General features: G+C 51.2%; 1 protein-coding gene across 5 annotated transcripts; it reads left to right on the top strand.

The window, feature by feature from the left end:
* Window positions 1–1662: 1662 nt before the first annotated feature.
* On the top strand, window positions 1663–16009 carry PLEKHB1 (pleckstrin homology domain containing B1). Of its 5 annotated transcripts, none has more exons than XM_032853132.1 (8): window positions 1663–1695; window positions 4161–4236; window positions 5345–5497; window positions 6090–6192; window positions 7234–7273; window positions 9881–9985; window positions 14000–14099; window positions 14667–16009. In XM_032853132.1, exons 1-8 carry the CDS (start codon window positions 1678–1680, stop codon window positions 14801–14803), a joined length of 732 nt encoding a protein of 243 aa, XP_032709023.1. In that variant the 5' UTR covers window positions 1663–1677; the 3' UTR covers window positions 14804–16009. The 5 variants fall into 5 exon arrangements, with proteins under 5 accessions (XP_032709023.1, XP_032709027.1, XP_032709028.1 ...); XM_032853137.1 differs by lacking the exon at window positions 1663–1695 and adding an exon at window positions 2821–2922; XM_032853133.1 differs by lacking the exon at window positions 1663–1695 and adding an exon at window positions 2834–2912.
* Window positions 16010–18059: the final 2050 nt, after the last annotated feature.

Genomic DNA, 18059 nt, shown 5'->3' with positions numbered 1-18059 from the left:
CAGAATTTTAAACTAGAGATAGTATGTTATTTTCATGATAGCATACTCTCTAGAAAATAAAAGTAGTAAATTTTAATTTGATGAGTCAGTCAGTCCACTATTCTCTAAACAATATATTGTATGAGCTGTTCAACCACTAGAGACATTTGAAATAGCAAAATACTTTTTTTCCCCTTTGTCAATAGTTCTGTGCACTAGTTACAAGAGAAACCTGAAGTTGCTTGTGAGCTTGTTGGTCTCAATACATTTTAGTAGATTAAACAAACCACCTCTCAAAGCCAAGACTCTGGGAGCTGGGATTCCTGCTATGCTAACAGAGTCTCTCACCTGTCAGCCTACACCCTTTCCAATGGTCTACACAGCTCTGGAAATTAAAAAACAATCCGCGGTAATCGTCACGGCTTTGGGGTCTACAAACTCCTAGGAATTATATGCAAAACGTGATATGTGTGTGCATTTTCTTCCCTGGGTAGAGCCTATACCTCTTATCAGCTTCTCAAAGACGGTTCGGAACCAATATTTCAGAGACACAAGCCAGATGGGGCTGCATTTGGATTCTGTAACAGGATCGGTGGTTTTAGTTTACCTTGCGCCATTCACTTTTTTCTAGCCACAGCGCCTGCTCTTTGGGGAGTGTTGGTGGGGGAGTCCTCCCTCTAAAATCCACAGTGCTGCTGGAGAATCTTCCCCTTTCATCTAGTTGCTAAATCCAATGTCATCTAGAAACTGTCTGCACTGTTCCCCCATTCTTATAAGACACCAAACGGCTCTTCAGAGAGGAGCAAGGAGAGTTGGGGAGAGGGCCAGAATCCAGATCCAGATTTTCTGAGGCCAGCTCCACTCCTCCCTCCCTTCCTCCCTTCCTCCCTTCCTTCATTCTATCTTTCCACGCTTCCTCCTTCTCCTTCCCCTCTTTACCTCCCTTCTTCCTTCCTTCATTCTTTCCTTCCTTTCTTCCTATCCTTTCTTCTCTTCCTTCCCCTCTTTACCGTCTTTCTGTCTTCCCTTCTTTACTCCCTCCCTTCCTTCCTTGCACCTAGAGGCTCAAATTTTAGCCCGAAGGCAGGGGTGGGACATTCCAGGCAGAGAAAGGCACAGGGTCAGGAAACAGCGTGGTTTAGGAGTGGTGGTTCCTGGGGCTGCACAGAAACGGTGAGCTCAGCGGCTAATAGGATTGGCCATGGCGAATCCCCCAGCAAGGCACGCGCCGCACGAAAGGACGAAGCGCCAGGGTGATTCAAGGTCAGGATTACAGAAACTCCGAAGCGAGAAGGAAGCTTAAAGAGCCAGGCGGTGCAGCCAGGCTGGGATGATGGCACTGTCCAGCCTGGCGGGAGAAGGCAGATTTAGCCCCGCCCCGACAGAGGGAGGAGGACTGGCCCAGCCCCTCCGCTCCGGGAATCTTAGACAAACGAGACCAAGACCGCCTCTGAATCACGGATGATTTGTTATCCAGCGAACTGAATGGCAGTCGGCGACTGAGATAAGTCCGGAAAGTTGGGGAGTGCCTGGAGAGAGAGGACGATTTTCTCTGGGATCTGTGTGCCTCCTCTTTGCCTCCCCCTTCCGGCTCCCACTTGGTAGCATCTTTCTGATCCCCTTATCTCTTAAGGCGCTCAGAGAAATGCCCCCCTGCAGGAGCCTTCTGGGAAATGCTACTCTGACTGGCCAGGAACCATGAGTCCCGCAGCCCCGGTAAGGAACAGTCCTCTGGGACAGGAGGAAGGGCCTAGGGTGGAGTGGGTGCCCCTCCCAAAAAGGGTTTGGGTCCAAGAGCCCTTCAGGCCCCCCCCCCCCCGACAGTCCCTGTTCTCTGAATGACATCCTAGGTCTGCTTTTAGGTGGGTGCTTATGGGTTGAGTTCTTCAAGGAAGTGATCATGGAGGGGCAGACCCAGGTGGTAGACACAGAAACGGTCTTCTTTTCCCAGTTGGTCCTCCTCCAATCATTTTAGGCCCTAGAAAGATCTTTTGAACCCACAAATCAGACCACCTAACTCTTGAAACCCCCACCCCCAAGCTCCGGCCACTATAAGAGCTGTAAGAGCTCATAAGAGCCAAGCAAATCATGAGCCTGTCATCCAACGCTTCGTGTTACATCCTTGCAAACCCTACAGCTCCATCCCCTGCCACTCCCCATCCCTGCACTCTATTTTCCAAATACACTGAAGTACTGGACATGCTTTTGAAATTTCTGATCAGTGCTCATATGATTCTCTTAGCTGTCCCCTGGGAAACTCCTACTCATCCCTCAAAGACCCTTTTTAGCCTCCTCGGGAGGCCTTCCTGAACCTCTTGGGCAAAGTGAGACTCCTCTCCCATAGTTAAATCATATCCTGTGTTTACATTTAGCCTCCCCCTCCCACCACCAGACTGGAAGCTGGGGAAGGAAGGAGGAAAGGCCTTGTCGGCTGCTCCTTTGTGCACCCAACTGGCACCCAGTACAGGGCGTGGCAAAAACTGAGTATTGAGAAAACATGGCAAAACTAGGAGCCTGGCTCCTCCTCGCAAACTTACTTTTTTCAGAGAGTGAGTTCATGATTTTTAGGTAATGTATTTCATGATAAATGAGTGCACAGATGTCTTGGCAAAATAAAATTACAGGTGCAGCTTCTCACCTGTGCTCCCGGTCAGCACAGGCTTAGCGCCCAGGAGAAGCCTTGTACATCCCAGCTCTAGGGCTGCAGACTACAAGTCCCAGAAGCCTCGTGGGCGCCCATCTCTCCCCGCCCATCCCCTCTGGGAGGTGGGGCGGGGCCAAAGGGTGGGGCCCAGGGCTAGCCTAGCCCAGGGCGCAGCCTGGGGATTGAAATGCCCCAGGGCGCATTTGTGGGGCGCACAAAGCGCAGGCGCAGCAGGTTGGGTAGCCGCAGCGTCAAGTAGCGGCGGTTTTGGCAGCAGCATCCGCAAGAGGTGTGGACAGGTGGGTGCATCCAGGGGAAGCTGGAGAGGGAGTTTGCACCTGACCCTCTGTCTGACCAGTGTTAGGACTTGGAGAAGGGAGGGAGCCTCAGGAGAAGCATGGACAAAGTCAGGCCTTCCTGCTCAGGTGTGCCAGCCCTTACTACGCAGCAACAGGTGTGAGCAGGTGGGGGAGGGGTAGAGGCACGCGCTTGCAAGTAAGTCGCCTTCAGAAACAGAGTGAACCTGGACTCCAGTCCAAGCTCCTTCACATACATGGACAAGTCATTTGCTGTCCCTCAGTTTGTCCACCTGTAAAACAGGAAAGATTCTGCCCATCTAATGGAGTTACAGTGGGGACAAAGTGAAGTGGTATAGTATGTGCAGCGATTTCCGGACTTTGCTGCACATTAGAATCCCTTGGGATCTTTAAAGACTATCAGTGCTGGCCTCCCAGCCCTAGACCTTTCTGATTTCGTTGTTATGGAGCATGACCTGGGTATTTAGAGTTTTAAAATCTCCTACTGGTGTGATGGTTAGAAACTGGGACTGCTGGGCGTGAAGGCAGGTTCCCCTGCTTTCTAATCAGGGAGATCTGCATGAGTGATTGAACTTCTCCATGCCTGTTTTCTGTTAATAACAAGGATTTTTGTGAGGCTTCAACAAGATAATAGATGCAAACACTGAGAAGCCTGCCTGACACATAAGGCTCGGGCAATCAGAGCTGCTTTTGAACTATCATTTTACATACTTCATAAATGCCTCAGGTGAGGTGCAAGTGGGAGGGAGGCTTTTCTTATCATGAAAGTCCCTCATTCATTGCCATGATTTTAGTAGTCTGTGCTGCCAGCATTTTGAAATTCTAGGGTTTCCAACAATGTAAGCGTTCCTCACCCCAGCCTCTACCTGCCTCATAGACACGCCTTCACAGATCTAGAAAAGGAAGCCAGCAGAAGGGACATGGTCAAGGTTATGGAGCTGAGGTTGGAATCCAGGCTCCCGGGCCCCATTCCCACCCCCGCACAATGGTTGGCTGCTCTGCTGACCCCACAAGAACAGTGCGCTCATTATCCTGCTGGAGCAGAGAAGGAGAAGGAGACAAGCAGGCTTGCCCTTGATTGTTTACGAACACTCCCTTAAAGGTTTCCTCGGTGGCTCCCCCAGGGAGGACCAGGGAGGACAGGGCTGGGGCTTCTCTCTGGGGAGGTGCCTGGGGGGGCTGCTGGTGAGGCCTGTGTATCCCATGGTTCCTTCTCACAGGTCCCGCCTGACCCCACCCTGGAAAATCCTTTTGAAGAAATGGCCCTGGTGAGGGGCGGCTGGCTGTGGAGACAGAGTGAGTGACCCTGGGCCAAATCCTTGTCTGTCTGTACCTTGTCCAGGGGCAGGAGGGGACAGAAGTGGCTTGTTGGGTATGCCCCCGTGAACCATTCTCCCAAGAAACAAGACCCTCTTTCCCCCCTCTCCTCCTTTGTTCATACTCTTCCCACTTTTTGGAATGTCCTTTCTATTTCTGACTGCTTGGTAACTGTCCCCTTCTGTGAGGAGCCTTCTCTGACTTTGCCTCTAACCCCTGCTCCAGCCTCTGCTGTAGCACCAACAGTGTAAGCTCCCCACACTGTTCCTAATGCTTCATACATACCTTCGTGATAGCATTGATCCCCCTATAATAGAACCGCCTTTACCTGTGGGTCTTACCACTCCCCATACTGGCCCCAGACTGTAGGCTGCTTAAGAGCAGAGGCCGGTTTTGAGGCTCAGCACATCCACAGCACCCTAGCCCAGGGCTGGTCACAGAACAAGGCTTAGAATAAAATGAAAATGCCTCTGTGCTTTGGAATCTGTAAAGCTCGAAGAAGGTCCCTATGTCTTTGCCCTTTCTGTTAAGATTTTCAATTGTAAAATGGCTGAAGGTAGGGCTCAGTCTTCCAGACCCACCTCCGGCCAGAATCGTGATCTGAACAAGAGCTACCCTGGGTTAGGAGCTCTCCAACGACCCACGACCATACTCACTTCATTCAGTTCAGTGATCACTGAGCCCAGGTCCTGCTGGGTGCCGGGTCCAGTATGGGGAGCTGCGGGCCCCCCAGTCTGGTAGCTACACAAAAGGCTGTCACACAAGTAGGAGATAAGAGATAAGATGGAGGCTCAGATAAGGAGAGGTCTTTGTCCTTGAAGAAACCTGGGGCTTGGCCTTGGAAGCCCCCAAGGAAGGAATCTGGTTATTCATTTACCATTGAACACATCATGGGGTCTCTGTTATGTATTAGGCCCAATGAGAGGCATTGGGTGAGCAAGGCAGAAAGAGGCCCTGCCATCATTTCAGGAGGTAGATAGATAAGAAAGGGGGGGGGTCACAACAGTGGGGGTTGGGGGTAAGGGGGGTTCCTGCCCCCTGCAGGCTCTGCTATCAGCCCGCCTAGCAAATGTGGACCATCGCACAGGCTCCATCCTCCGCCGCTGGAAGCGGAACTGGTTCGCCCTGTGGCTGGATGGGACCCTGGGCTACTACCGCGACGAGACTGCGCAGGATGAGGAGGACCGTGTGCTCATCCAGTTCAATGTCCGCGACATAAAGATTGGCCAAGAATGCCATGGTGAGAAGCCCTTTCCCCTCTGCACTGTGACTCTGGCCACCGCCCTCTCACTGCGTCTGTCTGATAATACCTGCATCAGGCTCTTTGCCCCTTCAGAGGGCTTCCACACATAATGCTTCTAGGCCTCTATCAACACCAGCTTGTGTGAGTGCGAATTAAGAAATGAGTTCCTTACTGAGTTCCGGCCCTGTGCTGGGCCTGGGTCCTATACTGGGATCACAGAGGTGAGTCTGACACAGTTCCTGCCTTCCAGGTGTCAGGAACGAGATAAAGATGAAAAGAAATAAGGAGGACCAGAGAAGTTTAGTAACTGGCCCAGAATCACACAGCAAATCTCCTCCACCAAGACTCAGGCCACAATTATAATAGGGTCACTGATAGATGTCTCTAACAAGGGCTATAGGCAATGTGGAAAGGCTGAAAGGTTCTAAAGAGTAAAGCAGAATCCCAAAAGAAAGTGTGTGGGATCAGAGGAGGCTGGCATTGGCCTAGGTCAGGACCCAGAGGTCGATTCCTATTCTTGTTTCTATTTTACTGGGGGACCTGGGACCTGTGCCTCGTGGAATCTCCGTATGCATGTGTCTGCCTTTAGATGTGCAGCCCCCAGAGGGCCGGAGCCGAGATGGCCTGCTGACTGTGAACCTGCGGGAGGGCTCCCGTCTCCACTTGTGTGCAGAGACCAAGGATGATGCCATGTGAGTCCTCCCGGACAGGATAGGGCAGAATGTTGGGGAATGTACCCAGATGCCTCCTCCTGCTGGGCCTTCTGATTCTCAAAGTGTAGGAAGAGGGGAGGGGACAAAGATTGTCAGCAGGGTGGAGTCTGGGCACAGTGCATCTGAATGGCTCACCATGATTGGTAGTATACCCAGGAAAGTCCTCACCCAGAATGGGATGGAACCCGCATACTTGCCTCAGGTGCATGGTCCCCAATCATAGAGAGTCATGTATTTACCTGACAGAGATGTGCTCTCACTCGGGCTGATACAGAGGAAAAGACAGCTCAGTGACATCCATAAAGGGTCCTCCTTCCCACTGTCTTCTGAAAAGATGCCTTGGTGGGTGGCCTTCATCTGAGGCACAGACCCAGATCCGCCTAACTGAGGCAGCCCACTATTGTTCCGGGGACACCCCAATGTCAGGTGCAGGTCCACACTGCAATACGGGGTATGCCTGCTTCCTCACATTCTTTCCCTTCCTACCCTCTGGCTGAGGGTCAGTCGGCCTTTGCATTGTAGAAGAGAGAAAGAGATGGGGTGTGTGGCAGTGGGGGAAGCTGAGCTCCGGGCAGACAAAGCACAGAGCCGCCTTGTCCACCCCAGCCAGGTGCCATGGCAACCAACAAAGGCCTGATTGTCTGGTGTCCACTGGGCCTTCACGGGTTCTGGGGTCAGAGTGTTGGGGAGCTGTGTTAGTAGGTTTGGGGTGTGGAGGTGAGCTGCAGTGAGAGGCCCAGCCCAGGCATGCCAGAATCTGAAGGCCCCTAGGAGACCACCCAAGCCCAGCCGTCTATTGTCTAGACAGGGAAACTGGAAGAAGGGAAGGGTGTGGGCTAAGAATGAATTAGGAGGCTCCAGCTCCAGTGAGGGCTCTGTCTGTGTGACTGGGGTGGGAGGGGGGGTCACCTCTGTCCATCCAAGGGAGTCAAGAGGCTGGTTGAGGAGGAAAGTAAGGGGCCTACATCTCGGGGCCTGACCTCTCACCTCCCTCCTTATGCTTTGGGGTTTGCTTTGCAGAGCGTGGAAGACGGCGCTGCTGGAGGCAAACTCCACCCCGGTGAGCAACACCATTCTCTCCTTTTCTCCTCACCACCCCTTCCTGCCATGGAATCATGGGTGATTCAGACTCGGTCTCTGCCTGCCAGGAGTTCTCAGTTCCCCTAGATGCAAGTGAATAGGTTTGTGTGGACTCAGACGTGCTGAGTCCCGAGTGGAAAAGGACAGAAGACAGACAACTGGTGCTTGGAGGAAAGAGAGAAAGAAGGAGGTGGCCTGTCAGTTGGGCGAAAGGAACTGCCTTTTATTGAGCAGCTATCGTATGCCTGGCGTGACGCGGGTCCAGTTCTGGCTGCTCGCAGCAGTCCTGTGAGGTGGGGATTCCTGTTCCCTCTCTGCAGATGGTAAGATTGAGCTTCATTCATCCACACAACAAATATTTACTGAGCTCCTACTATGTGCCAGGCACTGTGCTGAAGGGCAGGGATCAGAGGTGAACTAAGTTGGGAGGTGTAGGCCCTGCCTTCCTGGACTCAGCCTAGTGTGCAGCCGGACGGGAAGCAACTGGGCACATAGTTCATGATTCTGTTGCAGTCATGGGAACTGCTCTGACAGGACGTGCTGCGTGCACTCCGTGTGACCACCTTGGTGGCCTGATCCTGGTGGGAGTTCAGACAAGGCTAAAGATGAAACCTGAAGGATGGACAGAAATCAACTGGCTGAAAGGGGTGCGGTGGGGTGAAGGGAACAGCTTTCCAGGCAGAGGAACTGCACGTGCAAAGGCCCTGAGAAAGGTTATGACTTTAGCAAGTTCGAGAACAGAATGAAGGCTGGGGCAGCTGGAGATTAGGGATGGAGAGCAGGGCAGAGAGCCTGGCATGATGGGATGTGTTTCCGACATTGGTTTCTGCCAAGAACACCAGGGGGTTATTGAAGGCTTTTAAGCAGTGGGATGAGATGAACAGATCAGACCATTTTTGTATTTTTAAAAAGATAGGTCTGGCTGGTAGGAACAGACAGCAGAGGGTTAAGAGTAGATGCCAGGAGACTAGTTACTTCTAACTAGGCTGGGGCAGAGTTCTGGTGACTGGCTGGAGGTCTGGACTAAGCTGATAAGGATCAGACATATTTAGGAGGTAGTCAATGGAGCTTAGTGATGGATGAAGGTGTGGGTTTGAGGAGCCGCCCAAAGCCCGAAGCTCAAGGGTGCCCCAATTTGGCCCATCTGCCTGACTCCATATTCAGCGCCTGCTCCTTCTGTCTGTGGCACAGGGGCGCCTGATCTCATCTGGAGAGAAAGTCTGGGGAGAGGTAGCAGAGAAGACATGATTGTGTTTAGAACCCTTCTTGGGCCTGCATCTGCTGAGGGCAGGGCATCGTGCTTGGTGCCTGCCATTGTTTGTACCATTTAATCTCCCAACAGCCTTGGTAGGGTAGGTACTTTGAGTCCCATTTTACAGATAGGGAAGGTGACCTTCAGAGAGGAAGTGACTTAGCCATAGCCTCACAGTCTTAAGTCAGTGGAAGAACCTGTACAGTACCTTGGCCAGTGAGACAGGGAGGGAAGGGCATCATCTGCATTAAGAGCTGCGTGAGCAGAGGTGGACAAGTGGGGTGTGCACACACACGTGTGTGTGTGTGTGTGTGTTGCGCGCGCGCGTGCACGTGTGTGCAAGGGGCCAGAGTCTGGCCTGGCTGAACCATAATACATGGAGGGAAAGAAATGGGAGAGCTGACCTCTGAGGAGCAATGAAGGGTATTAAGCAGGGAGGACTGTGGCCAGACTTCAGGGAGCAGACCCCAGCTTCTGTGTGGAGGTTGGATCAGAATCTGGGAGTGAGGAGGCAGGGGCAGCACTCAGCAGGGTGGAGGTCCCCCTGTTAGCTAACTTGGCTCTGAGCTCCAAATCCCCCCGATGCAGGCAAATCCGTCCCACCCGAAAGAGGCCGAAGGAGGTGAGGGCTGACCGTCTGTGCTCTGTGACTCTATGAAGCTGCCTTGTCCCTTCTCTGCCTGTGCACCTTCCTGCCACTCTGCTTCCCACAGCTCTCTGCTCTGACCCTCTCTCCACCTCTCACTACCCCTGCTTCACACACACCCCTCTGGTCCCTGGGCTTGCTCGAGTAGAATGTGTTTGCGCTTCTGTCTCTGTACCAGGGGCTGCCTGGCTCCCGAGTGTCCATGCCTGCCGGTGGCTGCTCTCCGTCCTGTGCTTATGGAGGAGTGACCTGCACTTTGTCCCTCCATGTCCTGCAGATTTATACCCCCCTCTGGATGGAGGCTGTTCCAGGGAACACAGGGCCAGAGACCCAGCCAGGGGCAAGGCTGGAAGGCCAGTGTAGGGGGGAGGTGGGTGGGAAGGTAGATCAGACCTGTTCTGTCCTCCCTGGAGACTGGGAGCCTCAGCAGCCTAAAAGAGGCGAAGTTGAGCTAATTCTGGAGACTCTACTGATCCTTCTCTGTGTATCTTTGGCAAAGTCACTGCCCTCTCTGAGACTCCCTCCATTACCATGGGCTGAAGAGGAAGAGGACAACTCTTCCCCCTGACCAGCTGACAGAGGGGGCCGGTAGGGCCTGTTAAAAGCTCTGAGCTGCTCCAGATGTAGAGGGCCTCTGACAGCTCCTCCCTCCCTCCCTCCCCCTTCTTGGGTTTCTGTGGCTTAAGCAGGCCCCAGCTGGAGCCACCGTCCCTCCCAGGAGCCGCCGAGTTTGCCCCAAGGTCAGGTGTGCGACCAGCTCGTGGAGCCCCTGTAAGGTTGAGAGGCGGATCTGGGTAAGTGCTGGCTCAGCTCTCCCTGTCTCTGTTCTGGCTATGACGATGCGCCTCCAGAACTGGGCTCAGTCGCCTCCCTTCCCTGCTCACAAACATTCTATGGCTCCCTATCACCCACAGGATACCACCCATAGCCCCATTTTCAAGGTCCTTAGGATCTGGCCTAGGCGAGTCTCATCTACCACATCTCCCTCCTCCCCTGTGCTCCAGGTGCTCTGCTGTTTCCTCTGTTCCCAGCTATGCCAGACCCATTCCCTCCTCCCAGGCTTTGCCATTCTCTCTGTGCCATTCTCTCTGTGGTGAAAACTCCTAGTTTTCTTATTCACCTGACAAACTGATGTTTAGCCTCTAGGAGCCACTTCAAAAGCTGCCCCCCTCCTCAGGGAGGACTTCCCAGACCTCCACTCACAGCCTGCTGCACTAAATGCTTAGTATTGTCTTCTTAGGCCTGGGTACAAGTCCCTGTATTTTGGTCTCTATTCTCCCACGAGACCTGGGACTTGCTCCAAGGTAAAGACCAGGTCTAATCAGCTCTGCACCTAAGGTGTCTAGCACAGTGCTGGGTATACAACAGGTACTCAATGAGTGCTCAGTGATCGGGACATTCTTTTGACTCTCCTTATTCCTGGTGCATGGAGCTAGGGCAAAAGTGGGCCTCAGACAGTGTTCACCAAATGAGCGAACGAGTGAATGACCAAAGGGAGGAAGGAGGTGGGAAAACCCTCTGTAATGGCATCACTACCGCATATCATAATTTAGTCCGTATTTGTCCCCCTTCCCCACCCCAGAATCTCTGGAAAGCAGGAGTGGGGGATGGATCCTCTCTCTGTCCCCAGTGTTCAGCAGGGCATGGGGTGGGTGCAGGGGAGGCCCCTCCTCTTACAGCCAACTATGAATTCCTTTCATGGCACAGTGGTGCTCAATGTGGCTGTGCCTTTGAATCAATTCAGGACTTATAAAAAAAATTCAAGCATTCAGATCCTACCTCTGGATGCTCTAATTCCATAGGTCTGGAGTAGGGCCTTGGAAATCTCTGGTTTAAAAAACTTCGAGTAATATCGATGTGCAGAACCACTGAACTGAAGTGCCAGGCCCACGTAGGTCTGGTTGCATAGACATGGCTCGGCTGGATTCTCATTGTGCCTTAGAATGGGCACTGTGGGCCAGATCACTTGATTCATCAGTGGCAGGACTAGGACTTCTATCCCAGCATTCTGAGTCCTCCCCCTTGCCTGAACGAGGATATTAAGTGTTTTAGGCATCCCCGTGTTTAAAGCGGGGATGCCTAAAAATGGGATTTAAAAAGCTGTAAACCAAGTAACAAGACCTTTTCTGAGGGAACGGTTGTATTTGTATGTGGCCCCCTGACTGGCTGACCCTGTACTTGCAAAAGGGGCTGGGCTTTCAGGGAGGGAGAGGATCAGGGATCAAGGCCTTAGGTTCTATCCATGAGGTCTCCAGATGATCCCCTGCCCTGTTGCCAGGCAACCCGCCTGAGTTTTCCTCTGGGCCTCCCAAGACCAGAGGGTAGAAACAGGTGCCGCAAGGGGTATGAGGTGGTGTTTTCCACTCTCTCCAAGGCCCAACCGCGCCCCTGGCTCACTGTGCAGCTACTGGGCAGGTGCAGGCTCTAGACCTCAAGTCCTCTACAAATAAAAGTGGGGACCTGAGTGTTTGGCTCTCTGTAGGCCCTTCTAGACATGGAGCTCAGATCCTGGCCACCCTCTATTAGAAAGCCCAATTGGATCACCTTTAGGGGAGAGCACAGTGAGGGAAGTCACTTGAGACTGAGCATTGATTGTCTGAACCTCCTGCATTTCCCTGGGACTGGTCATTGTCCCTAACTTGAGGCTGGACTTAGAGCTGGGTGACTCGCTGGTATTTGACTCACTTGAGATTAATTCAATCCATTAGACACCTATCATGTTCAGAGACATGATTAGACCTTTCTTTATGGGGTGGGGGGGGTCTCCCAGTCCGATGGGAGACCTACACACTCGCAGGGATACAAACAATGACACTGTAGAGTGATTGTAGAGTGCTGTGATAAGGGGCGTCTAAGGGCCCCATCAGAACCTGAGGTTCAGGGAGGGTGATACTTGGGTTCAGTCTGAAAGAGAAGTTAGGTAGTTAGATGAAAAATGGTGAGAAAGGCAGCCCCATCAAAGAGAAATGGCATGGAAATTTGAAATCACAGGTGTGCTTGGAGAACTCCCTTTATAGCCAAACTTTTTTTTTTTTTTAATTCATTCATTTGAGAGAGAGAGAGAGAGACCACAAGTGGGTAGTAGGCAGAGGGAGAGGGACAAGCAGACTCCCTGAAGTCAGATGCTTAACCGACTGAGCCACTCAGGTGCGCCCACATAGCCAAACATTTTTTTTTTTTTTAGATTTTATTTATTTATTTGACAGACAGAGATCACAAGTAGGCAGAGAGGCAGGCAGACAGAGAGAGGAAGGGAAGCAGATTGCCTGCTGAGCAGGGAGCCCGATGCGGGGCTCAATCCCAGGACCCTGGGATCATGACCTGAGCCGAAGGCAGATGCTTGAACCCACTGAGCCACCCAGATGCCCCTATAGCTAAACTCTTGCAAGAGTTGTCATGACATGTTGATTCCATCCTTCACCTCTCAATCATTCTTCAGCTCTCCATAGCCTAGATTCTTATCCCAACCACGCCACTGAAAAATGTTTTTCAGTTTCCACAGCTTCCAAGTTGCCAAAACCAATGGCTTAATCTCTTAGCACTGGCCAAAAAGATGGACAGAAGAGCATATTTAGAAGTTAAAATCATGAGACCTGCCTGGTAGCTGTTGTGATGTGGAAGACAAGTGTGTGAAGACAAGGGTGCGGACCTGATGTCTTGGTTTGAATGCATGGTGGTGGCATGTAGATAAAAGCACTTATAGAACAAAAAGTTTGGGAGATGCAAAGGTGATGACATCACTTTGGGATTGGAATTTAAGACACCTAGACTTCTAAAGGGAGTTGGACCATTCAGGTGTGAAAGCCAGTTAGAGATATAACGTGGAAGGGGGGGGCTAAGAAGAAGGGAGCAGGAGAGAAGGGGACCTGCCCCCTCTCCAGGTCTGCTCCCCTTGGGATAAAATGAGGGGCTTGAATTCGGACCTTCCATTTAATTCAGCATATATTTATTGGTTCTTGCTATGCATTAGGCCCTGCACATAACAGAAATTAATCAGAGTCCTTGCTTATAAATAGCTCACATTTGGCGTGCAGGCAGGAAAGGCCAGGAGGAAAGACGGGGGGAAAAGGCACTAGCAGAGCCCAGAGAGAACTCAGGAAGAAAGGATTTTTTTCTGAAACCAGAGGGTTTCCTGGAGTGGGTGGCTTTTGAGTTAGGCTTTGAGGGGTTGATAAAATCCTAACGGAGAGACTGCATACCTCCCTCCCAGAGACAGCAATGACCACTCTTTTCTGAGCCCCCATCCCCAGGTCTGTGGTAATGTGAAGCTAATAGGGTCTGCAGTAAGGACTAGAGGAAGTTACACATGTGGACACCTCCCTCAGGGCCTGGTACATGATAGATGCTCAATAATACTTTACTTTCCAACCCTACCCTTCCTTTTCTTTCCTTCCTCCCCAACCTTTTACTTCTGGGCCTGGGGCTTGGCCAGATGCCCCACCCCATGATGAGGAGAGTAGAGAAATCCACTGGAGAAATCCACTGGAGAGCGGCTAGCAAATAGACTGTGTATGGAAGTTGGGAGCCATGGAGAATTTTTGATTAGGGGAGTGCTAGCTAGGAGGCCAGGGCAGGAAAATGGGATCACTAGGAGCTGGATGTAAGGGCTAAAGTTTTAGAGGACAAGGACCATGGACCATGTGGAGGAGGCAGGGCCTTTTTCCAGGAGCTTGCTGGTTCCTAGGGAACCATTTCTAAACTCGGGGAAGTGGTTTTGTGGGTCCAGAAGGACCTAAGCCGGGTGTGTTGGGGGAGGAGACCAAACGGGGACAGAGTTTCCAGGCAGTTAACCCAGTCGAGCTCCTCAGGTGCGTGTCTACAGCCCGTACCAGGACTACTATGAGGTGGTACACCCCAACGCGCATGAAGCCACATATATCCGCAGCTACTACGGACCGCCCTATGCAGGTAAGTATCCCGCCTGGTCCACCCCCTGCCCTATTCCATTGCCAAGCCCCACTCTTGTAGTGACCACAGATTTTCCCAGGCGGGACCCTCCACTGGGCCCTCCCCAACCGGAAATTCGAAATATCTCACGGACCAGCGGCCCCCCCCACTCCATAGATCTGACCTTTCCTCTCAAGGCCGGCCCTTTTTCAAGGGCTGTCCTGTAATACCCGTTTCTGAGCTCGTCGCGACCCCTGGTGGCTAAACGTGGGAACGGCCGCCTCCCGCCCGAAGGGCTGGCGGTTGGGAAAGCCCACCCTCTGGTGTGTCAAGGTTCTTAAAGATCCCGGAGTTTTCTCGCTGTTGCACCCTAGACCCGCAGCCTCAGAATGTCCGTAGCAGATTTAAGGCTTGTAAGCCCTGGGGAAAGAGTGCGAGTCCTTTCCGAATCAAGGCCTCAGTTTCTCCAACTGAGGTGTAGGAAGGTGGGCTCAGCCCCTTGTCCTGGGTTGGGCGTGAGTCTAGGGGAGGAGAGGGACAAAGATCTCTCTGCTCTTAAGTCCCCAGCCCTCACGGCTCTCTCCACAGGCCCCGGCGTGACGCACGTGGTAGTGCGGGAGGATCCCTGCTACAGTGCTGGCGCTCCACTGGCCATGGGCATGCTTGCTGGGGCTGCCACAGGTGCAGCCCTCGGCTCGCTCATGTGGTCGCCCTGCTGGTTCTGACCCCTGGGACTCGGAGTGTGGACCCTGCGCATAGACCAACAAACCCCTGTTCTTATTTGACCCCACTCACCGCTACTCTAAGCTCTGCCGTACTTTGGCTCCTTCTTCTCCATTAGCCGCTTCTGGACTTGGATCATCCATCCCACTCCCCAACACTATATTGGAAGAAGCTATCATCCTAGGCGCAAACATAGCTCAAAATCCCTGTATCTCCTGCCAGACACCCCAGAATTTTGTTATAGACATATATGGACAGGTTTCCTGCAAATACACCAGGACACAGAAAACACAGCTCATGTGACTTCAAGGTCCCATGCGCTGGAGACACAGGAGTCAGGTTCTTTCCTCCAGCTGCTCCAGGGTTTGTAGGAAAAACAGAAGTAAATAAACACTTGACAAGGCAGACTTATCCATCCTTTGGCCCATGAAGGTAAAAGCAGATGAAGGTAGGCTAGGAGTAGGGTTGTTGACAAGAGTGCAGAGCAGTAAATATCACGGGATGTCCAAGGACTTAAGAGTTCATTTAGGCTGAGGTGAGGACTGGGATCAGATCATGATGGCCCTCCAGGCTAAAGAGCTTGCTGGATAAAGGCGAGATGTAAGCTCTTTGAAGGGAAGTTTCATGATTGTGCCTATAATGAATATATTGCCTGTTTTGCTAATATTGACACATACTCAAATCCAAAACACTCTCTGAAGTTAGCCCCATCCTTTCCACTATCAGCTTCCTGGGTCCCTTGTTCTTTCAGTGCTCAGAAAACATCTATTCCCTATGTTAGGCTGCCTGGGGCAGCAATCGAGCTGAAGCTGGGGTCTCCTTGCTGGGGGCAGATGAGCTCTGTTTGGAACCTCCAGCCCTAGGATGGTGCCTCCATCAGGAAATGCATTCCTGGTCCCCAGGAACTTGGACCTGTCTCCATAACTGTGGCTGTCAACCATCTCAGGCTTTGTCTTTTCCTTCACTCTGGGGGAGATGGCAGTGTTCACCTCTTGGGCCTGATCCACTGGGAAGCCTCACACGTGCCTTCCTGTCAGGTGGCCCAGCAGTCTCTCCATTTGGCTTGCTTCCAGTTTCTTTTCCCATTCTGTACTAATAGAAGTGCTAACATTCCTGGCCAGTAGCCAGAGTAGCCTGCTAAAGTTCCCTTGTAAACAGAGGCTCCAATAGCCTTGCTGCAGAGACTAATAAAGATGTGATTGGCTCTAGCCCTGGCTCTGGCTTTTTTATCTATAAACCACATCCTGCCCTCCCCCCCTGCAGGGGCCTTGTTCCCCCTGGGACATCTCAGTGACTTGGCACCTACTAGTGCCTTCTTTGGTGTACTGGGAAGAATGTGTAGATTCTGCGGGCAAGTAGAACTGGTGACAGCATGTTAACTGAGCATTTTGGGGGCAACTCACTTAACCTTTCTGGATCTTGCTTTTCTCACCCATAGATAAGGTGGCAGGTTGAAGGTGGCCATCCCCAAGGGCTCAAAGGGAGAGGCTGTATCCGGGTCTCTGCCATCTGATCTGTTGGGTGATCCAGGTTTTGCCCTGTCTGCTGAGAGTCTGGTGGTGTAGGGGTCTTTTCCAATAGGTTCCCATCCTTCTAGAGGTGAACCAATGAGTTAGTCTCATAGAAAGCAGGTGTCTAGGGAAGGAAACACAACCATCTTGCATCAGGCCTTTGAAGGCTGCAAGTAACAGAAACTCCCTGCTCAAACTGATTTAAGCCAAAAAAGGGAAAGCACTGAGTTATATAACTGAGAAGTCCAGAAGCTGTTTGATGCAGGGATTCAAACAGTGTCCCTTAGACTTTGTTTTCATCTTTACAGCCACAGGGCTGGCTCATTCAAAGGCTCCAGTGACATTTAGCAGCTCCAGACTAATGCCCTTCTGGGGTCAAGTCTAGCCAAGAGAGCTCTTCTTCCTCCAACAGTATGAACAAGTCCTAGGACTCAAGGACCTGAGCCCAAATTGGGTCCTGTGGTCATCCATAAGCTATGGTGATCTGGAAAAGACAGCTTAAAACAACAAGGTTTAGAACAGGTGGAGTGGTGTCCCAAAGTAAGTTTGGGGCATCGTTGCCAGAAGTAGGATGAACAGATAAGAACTAAGTGGCAAAAGCATAGGGTGTCTGCTCCAGCCATATCCCCAACTTTAAGTTGGTGTCCAGAGACACCAACTTAAAGGGAGGCATTAACACCAATGATTCAATGAGGTAAGTGAGGAACATGGCAGAGTGGGAGCTCTGAGGAGAGGTATCCAACTCTGCCAAGGAAATGGGAAAGCTCTGGGACAGGAAGTAGAAACTTAGGATGAGCCTTCAAGGATGAGTAGGAGTTTGCCAAGCAGGGAAGGGAGGGAGAGTTTTCCACACCACAAGAACACATGGAAAAATGGCATTGAGCAATGGCCTTAGAAGACGTTGGTCTTGAGAACACTGTGAAGTTGTCAGTCTGATGTCACAGATTGCATGGTGAGGAGGGATGGTAGATGAGGCCCTATTATAGAGAATCTCCCACAGCTGGGTTAAGGGCTCTTTGTTCCCCTATAGCCTCAGGGCTACCATTTATCATAATCTTGATGATGCCCTGGTTCTTTACACCCACCCCACTGAACAGGGCAAGACAAACACAAATGGATGCTTCAGGTGCAGTTTGCTTCAAAATCTCTCCATCAACAGGATGATAGCATGATTTTTTAATCTTCCAGCTGTTCAGTAGACAATTATTAAATTATTCACACATACATTAAGACAAACATTCTCAGAAAACACAGTCTGACCTAGAAGTGGCTTATGGACCACATCTGGCTCACATATTCTTTTGTTTGGTCAATACAGTGTACTGGAGAAGTTTGGAATTAAAATGTGATACCACTACATACCTACCTAAATGGCTAAAGGTGAAAAAGATAGACAACAGTAAGTACTGCTGTAGAGCAAATCGAAATCTCACATGAGTGTAAATTGGCACAACTGTTTCAGAAACTATTCAGGAGAGACAAATATATGCCTACCTTATAATTCATCGATTATACTCCTCAGGTACACCAAACAGAAATGTGTACATGTTTACCAAAAAATAGTAAGTGCAAAAGCATAAAAGCAGTGGAAAAAACTCCCAATTCTAGAATAGGTGGATCTATGATATGTTCTATTCACAAACTGGAATATTCAATGAGAATTAATTACCCATAAGTACATGCAAAATTGGGAGTGAATCCAAAAAAATAGAACAAGGAGAGTGGAGGGGAGGTAGGAAAATAGAGT

Source organism: Lontra canadensis, unplaced genomic scaffold (assembly GCF_010015895.1).
Source record: "Lontra canadensis isolate GAN:19392208 unplaced genomic scaffold, GSC_riverotter_1.0 scaffold7, whole genome shotgun sequence".
NCBI classification, from domain to species: domain Eukaryota; kingdom Metazoa; phylum Chordata; class Mammalia; order Carnivora; family Mustelidae; genus Lontra; species Lontra canadensis.
The sequence above is the reverse complement of the archived record's forward strand: the minus strand, read 5'-3'. Positions and strand labels throughout refer to the sequence as shown.

Bases quoted from the DNA above. Each gene is read 5' to 3' on its own strand.
- PLEKHB1 (XM_032853132.1), top strand. The intron at 9,986-13,999 runs GTAAGTGCTGGC...CGAGCTCCTCAG, and splicing joins AGGTTGAGAGGCGGATCTGG to GTGCGTGTCTACAGCCCGTA. The intron at 14,100-14,666 runs GTAAGTATCCCG...CTCTCTCCACAG, and splicing joins CTACGGACCGCCCTATGCAG to GCCCCGGCGTGACGCACGTG.